The sequence below is a fragment of the Hemiscyllium ocellatum genome, chromosome 50, assembly GCF_020745735.1.
Source record: "Hemiscyllium ocellatum isolate sHemOce1 chromosome 50, sHemOce1.pat.X.cur, whole genome shotgun sequence".
NCBI classification, from domain to species: Eukaryota; Metazoa; Chordata; class Chondrichthyes; order Orectolobiformes; family Hemiscylliidae; genus Hemiscyllium; species Hemiscyllium ocellatum.
The window spans coordinates 3,293,879-3,314,616 of NC_083450.1; the positions used below are offsets into that span (position 1 = coordinate 3,293,879).

Genomic DNA, 20,738 nt, shown 5'->3' on the forward strand with positions numbered 1-20,738 from the left:
TAATACCACGAGGCCATCTCCTCCAAGTCTAAGGAGCAGTGATTTAGCCTTGATTGTGCCGACTTCCCTGAGCCCCACAGCACGTGACGCTGGCCGGAGTTTGTGGAAGGCTGGGCACAGAGAGCACAACATGGTGACGTCCTTCTGCCAGCCATCGTGATGTGCAGAAGCCCTGCGCTGGGCCGAGGTGGGAAGGGGAGATGGTTGAAAGACCAGGCACCCTTTGCCTAGTCTCTGGCTGATGGAGCTGTCCAGCCCGTTGCAGGCCAGTCAGGTCTTGAGCGTCCGATTCCCTTGGGGGTCCTTGAAGCTGTCGGGGTGAGGGTCTTGCACTCTGAAGGGATAATGCCAAGCGTGCCCTCGACTGCAGGACGCAGGGCGGATGGGATAATCCAGTGAGGGAAGCTCAGTGAGGTTTAAAACCACACAAACAAGCACATCCACAGAATGAGGAGGGTATTTCAGCCCCTTGAGCCTGCTCTGGTATTCAGTCGCTAATCCGTTTGTGTTTCCACATTTCCTTTGCGCTGCTCCCTCCCCCCGCCTTTAACAGCCTTAGACTCTTGTCAAGCAGAGGAATAAATCTACTTTTGCCCCCACCTCCAGCACTGTCCGAAGCAGAGTTCCAAAGCTTTGCAAACCTCTGAGAAATACAGTTCCCCTCATCCGCGTCCTCAAAGGGTGACCTCTCATTTTAAAGCATTGCCCCCCTGGCTGGGAACTGACCCATGACAGGAAACGTCCTTACCACAAGGTTCTGCATGGTCAACCGGTCAGCAAGGTTACATGACATGGGATCCAGGGAGACCTGGCCATTCAGTTCCAACATTGGCTTGATGCAAGAAGACCGAGGGTAGTGGTTGTGTTTTGGACTGGAGGCCTGTGACCAGTGGTGCGCCACTAGGATCGATGCTGGCTCCCTGCTTTTTGTCATTTATACAAAATGATTTGGATGTGAATATTAGGATGTATAGTTAATAAGTTTGCAGGTGACACCAAAATTGGAGGCGTAGTGGACAGTGAAGAGGGTTACCTCAGAGTTTGATCAGATGAACCAATGGCCCAGGAATGGCAGATGGAGTTTATTTTAGATAAATGTGAGGTGTTGCATTTTGGAAAGGCAAATCAGAATAGGACTCGTGCACTTAATGGTAGGATCCCAATGAGTGTTGCTGAACAAGGACACCTTGGGGTCATATTTCCTTGAAGGTGGGGTCTGAGGTAGACAGGATAACAAAGAAGGCATTTGGTATGCTTGCCTTTATTGGTCAGAGTATTGAGTATAGGAGTTGGGAGGTCATGTTGCAGCTGTACAGGACATTGGTTAGGCCACTTTTGGAATATTGCGTGCAATTCTGGTCTCCCTGCTATAGGAAGGACGTTGTGAAACTGAAAGGGTTCAGGAAAGATTTACAAGGATGCTTCCAGGGTTGCAGGGTTTGAGCTACAGGGAGAGGCTGAACAGGCTGGGGCTGTTTTCCCTGGAGTGTTGGAGGTTGATGGGTGACTTTATAGAAGTTTATAAAATTGAGGGGCATGGATACGATAAATCGACAAGGTCTTTTCCCTGGGGTCGGGGAGTCCAGAACTAGAGGGCATAGGTTTAGGGAGAGAGGGGAAAGATATGAAAGGGACCTGAGGGGCAACTTTATCATGCAGAGGGTGGTACGTGTATGGAATGAGCTGCTGGAGAAGGGTATGATTACAGCATTTAAAAGGCGTCTGGATGGATATGTGAATAGGGAGGGTTAGAGGGATATGTGCGAAATGCTGGCAGATGGGAGTAGAGCAATTTAGAATATCTGATCGGCATGGATGAGTTGGGCTGAAGGGTCTGTTTCCATGCGGTACATCTCTATGAAGGCATTTATCATTTCAATACCATTTAGGATCTTAGACATGTTACTCACATCACCCCGTCACCCTCCTTCACACTCCTAGCCCGGTCTGTCTGACCTTTCCTCACAACGGCACGGTGGCACAGTGGTTAGCACTGCTGCCTCACAGCACCAGAGACCCAGGTTTAATTCCCACCTCAGGCGACTGACTGTGTGGAGTTTGCACATTCTCCCCGTGTCTGCGTGGGTTTCCTCCGGGTGCTCCAGTTTCCTCCCACAATCCAAAAATGTGCAGGTTAGGTGAATTGGCCATGCTAAATTGCCCATAGTGTTAGGTGAAGGGGTAAATGTAGGGGAATGAGTCTGAGTGGGTTGCGCTTCACTGGGTCAGTGTGGAACTTGTTGGGCCGAAGGGCCTGTTTCCACACTAAGTAATCTAATCTAATCTAAAAACGACCTGCTTATCCCAGATGTCACTCTCGTCAACCTCCTCTGAATCACATCTGACGTATTTGCACCCCTCCTTTCAATAAGGAGATGGAAACGGTGTCCTGTAGAAGAGAACTGGTCTCAACGCAAGATGCAAAACCGGGTGAAATCTGCCCATCTAAAAATACCCCTCTCCCGCACAGCTGGCCTGCAGTCATGTGCAACCTACACGAATTGAGCTTGCGTTTCCTGTGTTTCTCTACACTCTACTTATTAATCAGACTGCATTATGTGGGGGAGAGAAACATCAACCGTGGTGTAAGTGCTGTGTTCTCATAGCATGGTAGCTCCTGGGAATTTTCTTTGCTGAAAGTCCCTCCGTCCAACTGAGCTGACCACTGGGATCCCACCATCCTGGCTTTTCCCCTCAGTACCAGGCCCCCTCTCCTCTCCCAGCTGCTGCTCCCTTGAGCTGGGTTGTGTAACCTGTAGACCCATCCCCAGGGCCTCGACTTACTGTGGTTTCGATGTTTCGGGTCCGGCCTCACATTCACTCTGCGTTCTGTCTGCGGATGCTGCCGAGTTTCTCCAGCTTTTCTGTTTGTGTTTGAGATTTCCAGCGGCCTTTGTTCTTGTTTGCTTGTTATGTCAGGTGTTACTCGATCTCCTTCCCGGGAGGCGATGGCACCTCCGAGACTGTCTTTTGTCCCCCTCCTTTCTTTTGAAATGGGGAATAGGATTAGGGTTAGACGGGTTCTAGGTCAGACTCTGGGCAGGGCAATCTTTCTCGTTTATTTGGTTGTGTTGGAAAGCAGGCGTTCAGCCCTGTAAGGGGTGACAGTGGAGTTCCCAAGTCAGGCCTTTCCCGAGTCTGGGTTAGCTCGGGTGGTGTGTCCGTTGCTGAGGTGTGCTGCGAGTGTGTGGGTAGATGGGGTGTGCACTCTGTGTAGGTCATGCTTGCAGTATCAAGGCGTTTACAAAGAAACGTACAATAATCCACCACACTGAGAAGTCCTGCTGACTTCTGGGAGATCTCTCTGGTTAACCGCCTTCCTGTTGCCTCTCTCCTCGTACCCGCTTCAGGTAGTTCTCCGGCTCCCTGTTTGGAAGTCACCATCCAATCTATTTCCACTGCCCTTTTTAGGCAGAGTTTCTCTGATCAGAACAACTCTCCCCATCACAAATACTTCCACTGAGGTAATCGGAGCCTTATCCTGAACCAGTGTCCACGTGGCCACTTTCTAGACTGTGAGGGTGAGGTGGTGGTGACCAAGTGTTGTTCAAAATCCTGAGTCTGTCAACCTCCACCTCTTTATATATACAAAAAGAGAGAGGCAGACAGGCATCCATGCCCTCAGATTGTTGGTCACAGCAATAACTGAGATTACTCTTTAATGCAGATCGGACAGGTTCTTGGTTTGTGAGTGAGGAGTCACTGTGGCCCTCTTTCACAAGCACATCGAGTCATGTCGAGAAACAGAATGAAAGGTCCAAGAGTGTGTTGCTGGAAAAGCACAGCATCTGCGGAACAGGAAAATCGATGTTTCAGGCTGGAGCCCTTCATCATCCATCCCTGATGAAGGGCTACAGTCCGAAACGTCAATTTCCTGCTCCTTGGATACTGCCTGACCTGCTGTGCTTTCCCGGCAACACACACTCAACTCTGATTCCTAGCATCTGCAGACCTCGCTGTCTCCTGAAAGGTCCAAGAGTCTGTTGGTTTCCTGCTGAATTTCCAGCCATTCCGTTGTCACTTAGGCAAACGTGTTGTGGTCCACGTGAGGAATTAAATACCTTGCAGCAATATTTCTGCACTGTGAATTGTGGAATATGGAACTCTGCTGTGGAGGCGTACCGTGTCTATATCTAGGAAGTGAAAGCAACACTTGCATTTCCCTACCGCCTATTCCTGACCTCTGGTTATTTCACAGCAGGTTAGGCAGCATCTCAGGAATAGAGAATTCGACGTTTCGAGCATAAGCCCTTCATCAGGAATAAGAGAGAGAGAGCCAAGCAGGCTGAGATAAAAGGTAGGGAGGAGGGACTAGGGGGAGGGGCGATGGAGGTGGGATAGGTGGAAGGAGGTCAAGGTGAGGGTGATAGGCCGGAGTGGGGTGGGGGCGGAGAGGTCAGGAAGAGGATTGCAGGTTAGGAGGGCGGTGCTGAGTTGAGGGAACCGACTGAGACAAGGAGGGGGGAGGGGAAATGAGGAAGCTGGAGAAATCTGAATTCATACCTTGTGGTTGGAGGGTTCCCAGGCGGAAGATGAGGCGCTCCTCCTCCAGCCGTCGTGTAGTTGTGTTCTGCCGGTGGAGGAGTCCAAGGACCTGCATGTCCTCGGTGGAGTGGGAGGGGGAGTTAAAGTGTTGAGCCACGGGGTGATTGGGTTGGTTGGTTCGGGCGGCCCAGAGGTGTTCTCTGAAGCGTTCCGCAAGTAAGCGGCCTGTCTCACCAATATAGAGGAGGCCTCCTCTATATTGGTGAGACAGGCCGCTTACTTGCGGAACGCTTCAGAGAACACCTCTGGGCCGCCCGAACCAACCAACCCAATCACCCCGTGGCTCAACACTTTAACTCCCCCTCCCACTCCACCGAGGACATGCAGGTCCTTGGACTCCTCCACCGGCAGAACACAACTACACGACGGCTGGAGGAGGAGCGCCTCATCTTCCGCCTGGGAACCCTCCAACCACAAGGTATGAATTCAGATTTCTCCAGCTTCCTCATTTCCCCTCCCCCCTCCTTGTCTCAGTCGGTTCCCTCAACTCAGCACCGCCCTCCTAACCTGCAATCCTCTTCCTGACCTCTCCGCCCCCACCCCACTCCGGCCTATCACCCTCACCTTGACCTCCTTCCACCTATCCCACCTCCATCGCCCCTCCCCCTAGTCCCTCCTCCCTACCTTTTATCTCAGCCTGCTTGGCTCTCTCTCTCTTATTCCTGATGAAGGGCTTATGCTCGAAACGTCGAATTCTCTATTCCTGAGATGCTGCCTAACCTGCTGTGCTTTGACCAGCAACGCATTTTCAGCTCTGATCTCCAGCATCTGCAGACCTCATTTTTTACTCTGGTTATTTCAGCCAGTGAGTCACTTGAACACAGCAAGCTCCCACTGATGTTGATTTGGGGGGGTGAGGTGGGTAAATATCCTCTCGAAAGCTGCCCTGCCCATGGAAATAATGACTGGGCATTCAGGGTTTGAGTTGAAGGGCTCAGCTGTATGCTAGCACCTCTGACAGTGCAGCACCCCACGTCGTGTCTTCAGCGAAAATTGTGCTCACGTCAGGTGAGAACCCCAAAGCTTTCTGACTCTGAGGCAAGGGGGGGGCTTTACACTGAGCCCAGCTGAATTGAGCGGCAAATGAGACATCCAAACAATAGTGATCATAGCTTTAATTAGGTTTGTACAGGAAAGGCTACGCTTAAAGTTAAAGGTATTTGTTGGGGGGGGGGGTAGGATTCAGAATTATATTTCAAATTCTCGCAGCAGAAGGTGGTCATTCAAATTTAATGTAGAAAAAATGTTTTCACTTTGTGGGGAGGGGGACAAAACTCAAGAGTTAGAATCCTTATATTATGGAATCAGGCCATTTGGCCCAAGCCCCCACCGCCCCTCCGAAGGGTATCCTACCAAGACCCATTCCCCTATTCTATTACTCTAAATTTCCACTGACTAATGCACCTAGCCTACACATCCCTGAAGACTATGGGCAATGTAGCACGGCGACACCACCCTAACCTGCACATCCCTGGGCACTATGGGACAAGTTCCCATGGCCCACCCACCCTAACCTGTACATCCCTGGGCACTATGGGACAAGTTCCCATGGCCCACCCACCCTAACCTGTACATCCCTGGACACTATGGGACAAGTTCCCATGGCCCACCCATCCTAACCTGCACATCCCTGGGCACTATGGGACAATTTCCCATGGCCAACCCACCCTAACCTGCACATCCCTGGGCACTATGGGACAAGTTCCCATGGTCAACCCACCCTAACCTGCACATCCCTGGGCACTATGGGACAATTTCCCATGGTCAATCCACCCTAACCTGCACATCCCTGGGCATTATGGGACAAGTTCCCATGGTCAATCCACCCTAACCTGCACATCCCTGGGCACTATGGGACAATTTCCCATGGCCAATCCACCCTAACCTGTACATCCCTGGGCACTATGGGACAAGTTCCCATGGCCAACCCATCCTAACCTGCACATCCCTGGACACTATGGGACAATTTCCCATGGTCAATCCACCCTAACCTGCACATCCCTGGGCACTATGGGACAAGTTCCCATGGTCAACCCACCCTAACCTGCACATCCCTGCGCACTATGGGACAATTTCCCATGGCCAATCCACCCTAACCTGTACATCCCTGGGCATTATGGGACAATTTCCCATGGTCAATCCACCCTAACCTGCACATCCCTGCGCACTATGGGACAATTTCCCATGGTCAATCCACCCTAACCTGCACATCCTTGGGCACTATGGGACAATTTCCCATGGCCCACCCACCCTAACCTGTACATCCCTGGACACTATGGGACAAGTTCCCATGGCCCACCCATCCTAACCTGCACTCCCTGGGCACTATGGGACAATTTCCCATGGCCAACCCACCCTAACCTGCACATCCCTGGGCACTATGGGACAAGTTCCCATGGTCAACCCACCCTAACCTGCACATCCCTGGGCACTATGGGACAATTTCCCATTGTCAATCCACCCTAACCTGCACATCCCTGGGCATTATGGGACAAGTTCCCATGGTCAATCCACCCTAACCTGCACATCCCTGTGCACTATGGGACAATTTCCCATGGCCAATCCACCCTAACCTGTACATCCCTGGGCACTATGGGACAAGTTCCCATGGCCAACCCATCCTAACCTGCACATCCCTGGACACTATGGGACAATTTCCCATGGTCAATCCACCCTAACCTGCACATCCCTGGGCACTATGGGACAATTTCCCCATGCCAATCCACCCTTACCTGCACATCCCTGGCCACAATGGGACAATTTCCCATGGCCAATCCACCCTAACCTGCACATCCCTGGACACTATGGGACAATTTCCCCTGGCCAATCCACCCGAACCTGCACATCCCTGGGCACTATGGGACAAGTTCCCATGGCCAACCCACCCTTACCTGCACATCCCTGGGCACTATGGGACAATTTCCCCTGGCCAATCCACCCTAACCTGCACATCCCTGGACACTATGGGAGAATTTCCCCTGGCCAATCCACCCTAACCTGCACATCGCTGGACACTATGGGACAATTTCCCCTGGCCAATCCACCCTAACCTGCACATCTTTGGACTGTGGGAGGAAACTGGAGCACCCGGAAGAAACCCACAAACAGACACGGGGAGGATGTGCAAACCCCAGACAGACAATTGCCCGAGGCTGGAATCAAACCTGGGTCCCTGGCGCTGTGAGACAGCGGTGCTAACCACTGAGCCACCATGCCACCCTTATCCTTATTAAGCCGTTGCTAATAAACCCGATCAGAATGGCGGGGGAAATGTCTTCACCCAGAGAGCAAGATCAGTGGACTGATTGGTTTGCTCCTGTGTCCGTCTTCAATTAAGAGAGTCATGTTTAAATCCGTTAGGAATGTAGGTGGAACTTGCTCCCTCCATAGGGTGCGGTTGGGGCAAATAGCAGCGATGAATTGCATTATCATGTGGGAGAAGGGAATCGCGGATGGGTTGGTGTGGAATGGAGCGAGAGGACAGTCAAGTGGAGCAAAAATGCTAGCACAGAGCAGAGAGGCTGAATAGCCTGATTTGTTCTGCTGTATAAACTGATTCCAAACCCTACAATCCCAGCGAAGTGATCAATACTGTAGGCATTCGAGGAAATGGGAGATTGTTGGAGTCTAGCGTAGACTTCTCCCTAGAGAAGAAACAGTTGTGCCACTTCAGCGAGGAATTCCTTTGAATGTAAAGTGGGGCTTCCAAGAAACTAGCACAGCATCCCCAGCTGTCAGAGTGGACCAAAGAGATGTTTATCCTAGAGAAACGATTGGAAAGGTTCGGAGAGTGTCTGAAGGTAAGCAGTCAGGCAACAGAAAAGGTCAACTTAGAAATGACCAAGGAAAGGTTTTGGTGATGAGGAAGGATAATTCAGGAGAAGGGATGGAGGGGTGCTGGATAATCTGGGAGGGTTCTGTGGTGTGTGCGGGATAATCTGGGAGAGGGCAGAGGGATGCTGGACAATCTAGGAGAGGGGGAAGAGGAATGACGGCTAATCCAGGAGATTGAATGGAGGGATGCAGGATATTCTGGGGATGGGATGGAGGGATGCAGGATAATCTGGAGGGTGGGATGGAGAGTGTGGGATAATCTGGGAGAGGGCGGGGATGGATGCTGGATAATCTCAGAGAAAGCAAAGAGGAGTGCCATATAATCCAGGAGATGGGATAGAGGGGTGTCAGATGATCTAGATGGGATGGAGGGATGCAAGATAATCCAGGAGATTGGATGGAGGATGTGGGATATTCCGGGGATGGGATGGAGGGTGTGGGATAATCCGGGAGAGAGTGGAGCGGTGTTTGAGTTATAAGTGAATGTTTTTCTATGATTGCAGTGGAATGTAGGTAGTCCGGAACATTGTTACTCATTCATGCAATATGTATGTGGCTGTGTGGACCAACATTTATTGCCTTTCCCTCGTTGCTCTTGAGGTGGTCGTGAGGTAACGTTCTGCGCCTGTGGATCCACGTGATGTGGATCCATAATGTCGGAATGGATGGAGTCCCAGGCAGGAACGGCGATATATTTCCAGGTTGGGATTGAGTGTGGCTTGGAGGGGAATTTGCAGGAGGTAGTGTTCCCGTGTATCTGCTGCCCCTTGTCCTTCCAGATGGAAGTGGCGATGGGTTTGGAAGGTATTGTCTGAGGACTGAGTTGCTGCAGTGCATCGAGTAGATGGTACATGTGCACGCCAGTGAAAAAGCTTGTAATTCATAACCCGAAGCTGCAGAGCCCTCAGGGCAGATCAAGGGAAGGCTGCGGCTAATTGTAATCTTCCTTGAAAGAGACGGCAGGGATGTGAAGGGCAGAATGGCCTCCTGCTCAGTGGTTCCAAGCTGAGGCACAGAAGAGGGGAAAGCCGCTGAAAAGTTCACATTCTCCAACACCGAGGAAGGCTGTCCACAAACCCCACAGCTTCCACTGACAACTTTTCCCCCTCAATCCCAGTTCTGCTTCTCCCCTCCCACCCCCCACTCTGCCCCTTCTTGCTGCAGCTCTGCTGCGGCCGCACTTGGAGTATTGTGGTCACCGCATTCTAGGAAGGATGTGGAAGCTTTGGAAAGGGTGCAGAGGAGATTTACCAGGATATTGCCTGGTATGGAGGGAAGGTCTCACAAGGAAAGGCTGAGGGACCTGAGGCTGTTTTCATTAGAGATGAGAAGGTTCCGAGGTGACTTAATTGAGACATATAAGGTAATCAGAGGGTTAGATAAGGTGGACAGTGAGAGCCTTTTCCCTCGGACGGGACATAGCTTCAAATTGAGGGGTGATAGATATAGGACAGATGGCAGAGGGGGTTTCTTTTCTCAGTAGTACCTGGCAATTTTAAGGGCATTTAAATGGTCATTGGATAGGCATATGGACGAGAATGGAATAGTGTAGGTTAGATGGGCTTCAGATTGGTTTCACAGGGCAGTGCAACATCGAGGGCCGGAGGGCCTGTACTGCGCTGTGTTTCTGCTGTCAGTGGGTCCCCTTCTCCCTCTCTCTGTGGCAGAGCCTTCTCCTGGCATACTCTGGGTAATAACCTGCACCCTGACACTAACCCATATCGCTTGTGCCATTGATCAGCTTGAAAAGTCCTTGTTCTCCCCCTGATGCCTGACCTCCTTGCTGTTCCCCACTTCTGTAAATATTTTGGGATTGGATCCCAGACCCCTCCCCTTCCCCCATTGTAGCTGTTTCAAAACAACAACAACTTCTGTGATGTAGTGCCTTTTAACATTGTGTCCCAGGAATGCAATAGGATCAGATCTCACTGCCAGCCACACATGGAGCTGCTGGGTCAGAGAGAGGGAGGAATGGGTTTACAGAATTGTAGAGAGGGGCCATTTGGCCTATCGTTCCTGCACTGATGTATTAAACAAACAGCATCGACCCAGTGCCAGCTTTCTCCAGTGTTCCAATCCCCTTGCACGTTATTTTGTCCCAAAAGACTATCCGATACGTGCCTGGCTCCAGCAGGTTTCCAGGGTTAGGGAGGGAATTCCAGAGAGTGGGACCCTGGGCGTCAGGGCCATTCTCCCTCTGGGCTTGGGTGCTGTTTACCCCCTGCTGCTTGTTGCATTTGACAGGTTGGCGTGGATATGGGGCAGCCTGCTGTGAGTCATTGGCTTGAATTACAACCCTGTGCACACACGCATGCTCTCTCCTCCACACACTCCACCCACCCCCACCACCCCCCCCCACCCCCCCCCCCACCCCCACCCCCCCCCCCGCTACAGCTCACATCTTTCTCTTCCCTCTCCTCACTTGGATACTCCCTCCTCCTCAGCCATTATCAAGCATCTTCCCACCCCCACCCCCACCCCGCAACCACCACCACGTAAATGATGACTCATTCCCCAGGATATGGTGGTGTTTGTGAACTACTGTTTTCTGTGTCCCACTGGGGCGGACGTCAGCAAGAAGGAAATTCCCATGGGGAGTTTATTCGGACAGGGTGACCCTGGAGCGTCTGTGATCTGGTGACCGAGTGGTCAGAGGTGGCTGACCTACCTTCCAGCCAGTGTCTTTGGGAGTGGGAATTCTCACTGATCAATTTTGTCTCTGTCTCTCTGTTTGTTCTGTGTGTGTCTCTCTCTCTGTGTCTGTGTGTGTGTCTGTCTGTCTGTCTCTCTGTTTGTCTGTCTCTCTCTCTGTGTCTTGTGTGTGTGTGTCTCTCTCTCTCTCTCTGTGTGTGTGTGTGTGTGTGTGTGTGTGTGTGTGTGTGTGTGTGTCTCTCCCTCTCTGTGTGTGTGTGTGTCTCTCTCTCTCCCTCTGTGTGTGTGTGTGTCTCTCTCTCTCTCTCTGTGTGTGTGTGTGTGTGTGTGTGTGTGTGTGTGTGTGTGTGTGTCTCTCTCTCCCTCTCTGTGTGTGTGTGTGTCTCTCTCTCTCCCTCTGTGTGTGTGTGTCTCTCTCTCTCTCTCTCCCCCTCTCCCTCTGTGTGTGTCTCTCTCTGTGTCTGTCTCTGTCTCAATGTCTTTGTGTCTCTCTCTCTCCGTTAACACCACCCAAACAATCGATTCTCAACCCCTTGCTTTCTTTGTTTAAAAAAAGCAGCAGATATGAAAAACACCCTGGCTGGTTGACTCTTGTTTGTATCATTGCAATTAAGGGTTAGGAAGGCTAGAGGTAGCTTCCTCTGTGCAAACATCTCCTCCCTGTGCAGCTCCGAGCTCCTGTCCCCCAGCTCTGTCAGTAACACGCCTCTCTCTTGTTTTGAATATCTTGCCTATGAGCGTGGGGGGTGTGGGAAGGGGAGAGAGATTTAACCAGGAGGGCTGCTGCCAGGACGGGTGATGTCACGAGCAACATGAGCTCCTTTCTGGAAGAGGTGTGGGGTGGTGTGTGTGTGTGTATATGTGTGTGTGGGGGGTGGGGGGGATTTGCCAGGCAGCCAAGAGGAAGTGCTGTGTAAGGCAGTGTCTTGCCTGAATGACGAGGACTAACCTCTCCCAAGCCGATCCTCCAGCGTTGTAACAAATCCAGGGATGGAGATTATAAAGAGTGAGTAGCTTCTGACAGTGAGTGGGCGGGTGGATGCTGCGGGTTTTGGGGGAGTTGGCTACCCATCAGTTTGCTCAGTCCAGTGTCCAACTCTGCGCTGTCTCCCTTCTCGTCTGTTGGGTGAGGAGCTAACAGTAGTGGGATGCCCTGACACCTCAAAAGGAACTATGTGGGAGAGAGCAGCTGTGGCCCCTCCGTTACCTCCATGCTTTTCACGGTTAAAATCTGCACGTGTCCCACCGTTCCTTGCGATTTCCTCACTCTTCCATTTACTGCGATCTTTTAGAGCTGCGAATCCTTGGCAAGAAACTTTAAGCTGTAGAATTGGTGCAGAAACTGAGAGTTGTAGTGGTGTGTCGGTCTCGTCCCGTCAGAAACACCACCGATCGAGTGGGAAACCAGCCAAGCGCTTCACCTTGGGATTTGCATCCGAATCTTTGCAAACCCCATCACTTTAGAACCTGATTCACGACCACTCGCATCTTTGTGGATCCTTCTCAACATACCTTTCATTTTATACTGTTACTCCACTCTGGAACACCCACAGGACGGGGACGGCACAGGGTTAAATACCGAGTAAAGCTCTCTCTACAGTGTCCCTCCCCCACCAAACACTCCCAAGACAGGGACAGCACGGGGTTGGATTGAGAGTAAAGCTCCCTCTACACCATCCCCATTAAAACATTCCCAGGGCAGGGACAGCACGGGGTTAGATACAGCGTAAAGCTCCCTCTACACTGTGCCCCCAACAAACACCCCCAGGGCAGGGACAGCACGGGGTTAGCTACAGAGTAAAGCTCCCTCTACGCTGTTCCCCCGTCAAACCCTCCCAGGGCAGGGACAGCACGGGGTTAGATACAGAGTAAAGCTCCCTCTACACTGTCCCCCATCAAACACCCCCAGGGCAGGGACAGCACGGGGTTAGATACAGAGTAAAGCTCCCTCTACGCTGTTCCCCTGTCAAACTCTCCCAGGGCAGGGACAGCACGGGGTTAGATACAGAGTAAAGCTCCCTCTACACTGTCCCCCATCAAACACCCCCAGGGCAGGGACAGCACGGGGTTAGATACAGAGTAAAGCTCCCTCTACACTATCCCCCGTCAAACCCTCCCAGGGCAGGGACAGCACGGGGTTGGAAAGAATTGGCACATTCTGTCTGTACGGTTGGAAGGTGAATCACTTGAGCCTGAGGCTTTGTCGGTGTTGAAATGTTCTTGATGCAGCAGGAATTGTTCCCCCCTGCCTGGAGTAGCTCTTCCAGTCCTGGTTTTAACTGAGTCTGCTGTTGGCAAAGTGCTGAGAGATTGTACTGATGGTGCTGGAAACCTGTTCGGCAAACGTTCTGTTCCTTTGTTTCGCAATTCTGGGCTGTCTGCGAGACAACTGTTCGGCTGGGTCATCAAGGGAGCCTTGTTGCCAGCTCTTCAGCAAAGTGGTTGGGTTGTTGTTTGTGCAAAGCAGGCGTCACTGAAATGCAGGAGTGGAGGCACCTCTGCTCTTTATGAGAGAGATGGTTGGAATTAGCTGTAAAATCACATGAACAAGGCACCAATAGCTCTGACTCCAATGTGACACTGTAGACCAACACGGCATCTCCCTGACAGCTAGGGAACCATTGACATGCCCCGAGCCAGCACTGTGACACATTCTGGGAGGCATGAAGTTGGTGCTGGTGGTGGCAGGGAAGTGGGAAGGCTGGCCTTGAATCTGATCACACTCGGGTGGAAGAGGCTGGCAGTTAAAGGCGAGCGCCGGAAGGGTTAAGGCGAGAACGGAATGAATTGGCCAAGCTGTTTAATTTATTGGTTACCTGGCGTTCCAGGTCATTAGAAATTTAAAAAAAAGATGGAAGGCATGGAGCGAGTCGCTTGACTGAACCAGAGCCTGGAAAGTGGGAAGTGAGAAGCAGCTGCAGTCGGAGACACTGTGGCACAGTCGGTTCAGATGGCTCAATCAGAGGGGTGTGTGTGTGTGTGTGTGTGTGTGTGCATGCGTACGTGCGTGAATCCAGGGACTGGTGACGGGATGATGACGTTCCATCACACTTGTTCTGCGATCACTGAAATCTTCAGAAAGCTTGATACAATCTGGAGAGAAACGAGAGAACGTGGTCACGATGATGAAGGCCAAATCTGCTGCCTCTGATTGGTACCTCTGGCCAGGACCAAACATCTCGGAATGGCTTGAAATGTTTTAATCAAGCCGTCTGCAGATGGTAGGGTAGACCTCTGGGGTTTGACCCTGAGCCACATACCACAGGGACTCCCCTCGCACCTTGGGGGGGGGGGGTGTTTTCCTTTTCCATTCAGACCGCTGAGTTAATGACCTGCTTTAAAAGGCCAGTGCTGTGCAGTGGAAGGAACTTGGACAGATGCAGGTGAACCTAACTACAATGGTGGGTGAGCTTCCACACTGATGCAAAGATGGAAGGGACCCACCTTAACCCCCAGGAGCAGGAGGGCGTGATGTTGTGGTCTGCTGGTCTGTCTAACCTCGGTGGTGGGGAAATGGTTGGAATCCTGAGGGGTCAGAAGCGATGTTCCCTGTAGTATTCCCTGCTGCCTAACGGAAATCCATACGTAGTTGGATTTTCTGGGATCAAACTCACCATTGTCTGCACACTGATCGATGAACACAGACCCCGAATACAGGCGAGCAACTTAGACAGAGCATTCGACTGAATCAGTCCTCACTTGGAGAGGCCACTGATTTAATCACCAGCATGGGTTTGTGAAGGGAAGGTCGTATCTGGCAGTTTCGACCAACTGGTTTTCAGGAGGCGAGACTGAGGGTGAAGCACTTGATGTGGTGTCCGAGGACTTCAGCAAGGCTTTTCACCGCGTACCTCGTTGGCAGAGAGAGATTGGCGCCATGGGATCTGAGAGGCAGCAAGCAGAGGCTGATGGTACTAGGCTGCTCCACAGAGCTCAGTGTTAGGCCCCTGGCTGCAGGCGGTGTCCATGCGACGGGATATGATCCAGATGTTTGCCGATGACATGAAAGTTTATCGAGTGGTAAACAGTGAGGATAACTAGTGAACAACAGGAGAATTGTGGGCAGAGCAAATGGAATTCAACCAGGAAAAGTATGACCTCCTGCATTTGAGGAGGTCAAACCACACCAAGACCCTTGGAATGTGTTGAATATCAGAGCGACCCAATACTCTGATCCCTGAAGGTGGCAGGGCAGGGAGATACAGTAGATAAGAAGGGTTGTGGGATAATCACCTTTGTTTTAGCTGAGACAGGGAGTGCCAATAGCAGTGAGGTAATGCTGGAATTACATAAAACACTGGTTAGGTCACATTGGAGGACAGTATGCAGTTCTGGTCAGCACATTATAGAAAGGATATGATTCCCCATCAACACAGCTGGTTACCTCCTCAAACTCGACAAATGTAACTTCTCAACGCATTCACTGCTCCGCAACCACTTTACCACCCTGCCCCGCAACCTTAGCTGCTCTGTGCATACACAGACATTTGGATCACGCTACACAGGGTACTGAGGGAGGGTTTACCAGGATACTGTCTGTACTGGAGGGTGTGACCCAGAGAGGGTACTGAGGGAGGGTTACCAGGATACTGTCTGTACTGGAGGGTGTGACCCAGAGAGGGTACTGAGGGAGGGTTTACCAGGATACTGTCTGTACTGGAGGGTGTGACCCAGAGAGGGTACTGAGGGAGGGTTTACCAGGATACTGCCTGTACTGGAGGGTGTGACCTAGAGAGGGTACTGAGGGAGGGTTACCAGGATACCGTCTGTACTGGAGGGTGTGACCCAGAGAGGGTACTGAGGGAGGGTTACCAGGATACTGTCTGTACTGGAGGGTGTGACCCAGAGAGGGTACTGAGGGAGGGTTTACCAGGATACTGTCTGTACTGGAGGGTGTGACCCAGAGAGGGTACTGAGGGAGGGTTTACCAGGACCCCTCTCTGGGTCACACCCTCTGAGCGGTGGCTTGTCATGGGATCCCCTGTGTATTTTCTCGCCAGGTCTCTGGGCTAACAGTGAGGACTGTAGGTCAGGATTGAACAGTGTGGTGCTGGAAAAGCGCAGCAGGTCAGACAGCATCTGAGAAGCAGCAGAGTCGCAGTGTCGAGTGTGAGCCCTCCTTCAGGAATGAAGGGTATAAATGGCATTCCTGACAAACAGCTTGTGCTCGAAACGTTGACTCTCCTTTTCGGATGCTGCCTGACTTCCTGTGCTGTTCCACTCACTGTGGCCCCCGGCAACTCCATCAGATTCACCACTGGGGTCGGGGGGAGATGGAGTCCGGTTTGGGGCTGGGGATGGAGGTGTGCGTCTGTGTGTGTGCGCGTGTTTGTTGGGGCGCCATCTCCAATGGCAGCTTCACGTGAGGCTGCCTCTCATCCCTGTGTTCTCTCTCTCAGCCAGCCAAGCAGATAGTTTATCCTTCGCAAATGCCCCATGGATCCCCCAGCCCCTGACTGTGCGCACATTTGCATGTTCCTATATCCAGCATTGAGACAGTTGTAAACCTGTCCGTCAATGCTGCACAGTGCAGAGAGAGAGAGGCCATTCAGCCCGTTGTCCTCAGGGGAGTGATCCCACCTTCTCCCCCCAGGTTGGCTGATGGTTTATATTCCCCTTCTGGTTGTTCTGATTTTGAACAATGGGCCTGTGTCCCAGGTTTCGGTTTTGCTGGCTGTGGTGAGAGGCAAACCCCAGCGATTGGGGAAGATGTGAGAACTTGCCATTAGACTGTTCCCCCAGGGACCTCCCCTCTTTTCCCCCCCCCCCCGCCTGAATCACTTAGCAGAGGTTTCCTAGGGGGTGAAAGCAATACAGAGCACAGCCTCCAGGTGCCTTGACAACGCGTGAGGGTAAGCAGCTGCCTTTGTTTTGCCTGCCCGAGCCCAGCTTCAGATCGGGTTACAGCATCAGCTTCCCTGGAGTGAACGACAACCAGCAGGGAAGTGAACCACTGATTCTCACCCCCGTTTATTTTAATTCGTCGCTTGCTGTGCCTGCCCAACTGGTGGCCATCGCGTTCAGATTGTGCGAGAAACCCATTCAAACCAGGGATGCTTACCATCACTGTCCCTTGAGTTACATTCGAACTAACAACGGGAGTAAGGCTGTTCAGCCCCTCGAACCTGTTCAACAAGGTCTGGTTGTGAGCGCAACTTCAGTTACACCCCCACCCCCCCCCCCCCCCCCCTCCATGCTGTACCTCGGATTCTGGATTAACGCAAGGTCTTTTCCTGAAAATAAATTCAATGAGTCAACCTCCATCATTCTCTGGGGAAGAGAGTTCCCCTCGACACTCTCTTCCCACCCCTCTGGGAGGGAGGCAGAAAGCCTCCTTTGCCTTGAGTGGAAGACACCTTTGTACTCAAACCCTTGGCCTGCGCGGGTTAGGAGACAGCTGGGTGTCTGAGGGAGAGAGCCTTTTCCCTGTGGAGAAGGCAGGTGCGTGAAGCTGCTGTAAATCCCAAACAACACCAGAAATTGCTGGAGAAACTCAGCAGGTCCTGGCAGCATGTGTGGAGAGAGATCGAGTCGCTGAGCACAGCAACAGGCCCTCCGGTCCACTTCCAAAATGATATCCTAAATGAATCCATTTGCCAGCACTTGGCCTGTACCCCCCCCTAAACCCTTCCTGTTCATGTAGCTGCCCGGGTGCCTTTTTTTTTCGCGGCCAGGCTCACAACTTCAGCTGCGTTTTTCTCTCTCCGCAGCAGCTACCTGACCCACTGAGTTTCTCCCGCAACCTTCTGGTGTTCGAGAAAGCAGTGGGGACTGCTCGCGACGCTTCACCAGTCGGAGAGCTGGCAGTAATGACCTGCCGAGACAGATTCGACAGCGAGGGGGGGAATGTTGGAGTGTTTCAGAGTAGAGTGTAGGACGTTCCAGCGCAGTAGTGTGTGAAATGACTGTTCTCTCGCCCCCTGCAGGTTTGACTAGCCTCCCTATAATGGGCGAAATGACGACGCCTGATTTTGATGACCTGTTGGCAGCCTTTGATATCCCCGATTTGGACCCCCAGGGCGGCATTGAGTCAGGCCAAGAGGAAGCCCCCTTGAAGCAGGCGGCCAGCAGCAAGGCGCTGTCCGTGGAGCTGGCCCCCAGCCTGCCCGACGAGCCAGTGGTCAGCGTGATCGTCAAGCACAGCGTCAGCCCCAAACGCTCGCCCGGCCACCAGAAGGAGCCGCACCGCTTCGACAGCAGCGTGCTGCACAACGGCTACGAGTCGGCACCGAACCCCGACTCCCCCGAACCGGATTCCCGGGCCTCCGCCTGCCAGGGCTGGCTGAAAGAAGCCCGGCCTGAGGCAACGGAGGGCCTGCCTCCCTTTGAGCCGCCCGCGAGGAGCGAGGAGGGGGAGGGGGCGCGCCAGAGCCCTCCCTTCCCCCCGCGCTCGCTGCTCTTCCCCGTCCCCGCGGCCTCCGAGCTCCAGGCCGAGGAGCGGGAGAAGGAAAACGGAGCCGTCGGGTCTTCATCCTCGGACGACGAGCTGGAGTTGGCGGAGGAAGAGGAGGAGGAGGAGGAGGAGAGGCACTCCGAGGTGGAGTCGGAGGAGATGGAGCAGAGCAGCGACCAGGAGGGCAGCTTCCCCAACGCGCCAAGGGGCGATGGCAACACCTTCGCTGCCCCCGAGTGCCCCACCGCTCTCTGGCCGGATCCCCGCACTGATTCAGGGGCAGCGGGGGGTGTTGAAGTGAAATCCCCCGAAGGGGAGGCAGAGGCACAGCCTCCAAGCTCCCCCGAGTCCTCGCCGATGGCTAAAGGCAATCCGTGCGGCCTGCCTTCCCCCCCGAGCCTTGGCCCCAAGCAGGGGAAGAAGCAACAGCAGCAGGCCGGTAGCCCCCGGAGTGTGACCAGCGATGACAGCAGCAGCAGCAGCAGCAAGGAGTCCTCCTCCACCAGCTCCTCCCGCCCCCTCAAGGTGCGCATCAAGACCATCAAGACGTCCACGGGGGGCATCATGCGAACCGTGACCCGGGTCTCGTCCGATTCGGAGCCGCGGGCTGACCAGGCAGATGGCCTGGTGCCCGAGGGCGAGCTGGAGCCCATGGAGGAAGGGCACGAGGAAGAGGCCGAGAGAGGCGAAGAGCAGCTCCTTCCCAACCCGGAGGTGCCCACCCCAGCTCCCGACCCCGGTGACGGTCCCGAGGTGGTCAGTCTGCAGCTGGGCAACGGCACCGTGGTCAAAGGGACGGTGCTGCCCAAGTCCACCTTCCAGAACGCCAGCACCGCCATGCTCATGGCCGCCAGCATCGCCCAGAAAGCCACGCTGGCACCGCCCAAGTCCCCGGCCACAGCTGCCAAGCCGGTCTCCAAGAGCGTCCACTTGGCCAGCCTGAACCTGGTGCCCCAGACCCTCCCTGCTGCGACCACCCCTGCCAGGCCCTTGTCCCTGGCGCCCAAGTCTGCCACCACCACCACCCTCCAGCTGGCCACCAAATCACCGGGTAGTGCGGCGGCACAGAAACCAGGGCAGGGTCCCTCTCGGAGCCCGGCTGCTCCCCTGGTGGAGGCTTTTCACAAGCTGCTGAACGGGAGGAACCCGCTGCCCACCTACAAACCCAACCTCAACCCGCCAGCGGAGAGTTGCCTGGCACTGCCGCCCTTGGGTTACCGGTGCCTGGAGTGCGGTGACTCCTTCGCCCTGGAGAAGAGCCTGGCACGGCACTACGACCGGCGCAGCATGAGGATCGATGTGACGTGCAACCACTGCGCCAAGAGAATTGTCTTCTTTAACCGCTGCAGCCTAATGCAGCATGCCCGTGAGCACAAGGACAAGGGGCTGGTCATGCAGTGCTCCAACCTGGTCATGAAGACCATCAGCCTGGAGCAGATGATCGGCCAGCCGGACGTCTCTGCCGCGCTGGCGCCCAGCCGGCCCAGGAACGCCGCTGTGGACGCCGGCTCCCAGGCCAGCTCCTCCCCGGTGATGCCCCTGTTCCCCGACCCCGCCCTCATCAACTGCAGCAACTTCAACTGTGCCGAGTGTGACCAGCCCTTCGCCAACCAGCTAGAGCTGGCACTGCACTTCCAGGTCGGCTCCCCCAGCTCCGAGAGTGCCACCAACAACACTGCTGCTGCTGCCCAGGTGGGTGCAGGCGGGGGGGTGGTGTATGGGGAAGGGTGAGGGTTTTGGTGTCGTTCTTAACTGCCCTGCCACCCACCACCACCTCCCGCACCTGTCTTCCCAGTTGAGGCAGTGTATGCTGCCACCGGGTCTGCAGCTTTCTGAGACACGTGTGTACACGTTGAACAACTCGACCCCCCCCCCCTTCCTTTTGAATTCACTCGAACCCCCACATCCACTCTGACCCCTTCGATATCTTCCATGCTCATGCAAGCCTCCTCTCTGTTCCCACCTTCAAACCCCGCCCCCCATATCCGGACATTCCTTTCTGTCTCGTGAGTTTATCTGGCAACACCCGGCTCCTGTGCTATTCACCATGACCATTCCCTAAGGGAGGGAAGACCCCATTCAACCTGCTCCCCACCAGCGTGAACTCTCATTCTTCCCCTATCCCAACCAGAGCAAATCCCCAACTCGGTTCCACTGCCCACCAGGGAGTACCCCATTCTCTATCTTGCACCTGCCGCCCCACAACTCCCCATGGGAGCGAGTCCCCATTCCCGCAATCCCTGGGGGAAGGTATTCCTCAGAGTTTCTGATTGGGATTTATTAGTGACTGTCTGACATTGAGAGCAGCCTAGAA

At 53.6% G+C, this 20,738-nt stretch overlaps 1 protein-coding gene across 2 annotated transcripts in view; it reads left to right on the forward strand.

The window, feature by feature from the left end:
• The window catches only part of LOC132805623 (zinc finger protein 687-like), a 69,608-nt gene that overhangs the window by 19,112 nt on the left and 29,758 nt on the right, over nucleotides 1-20,738 (forward strand). The window contains exons 1-2 of one of the 2 annotated variants that reach the window (XM_060820796.1): nucleotides 11,950-12,037; nucleotides 17,958-20,116. In XM_060820796.1, coding sequence (XP_060676779.1) covers nucleotides 12,022-12,037; nucleotides 17,958-20,116 — 2,175 coding nt within the window. In that variant the 5' untranslated portion in view covers nucleotides 11,950-12,021. Of the gene's footprint in view, nucleotides 1-11,949; nucleotides 12,038-17,957; nucleotides 20,117-20,738 lie in introns of those variants that run through there. The other variant, XM_060820797.1, reaches the window with a different exon arrangement.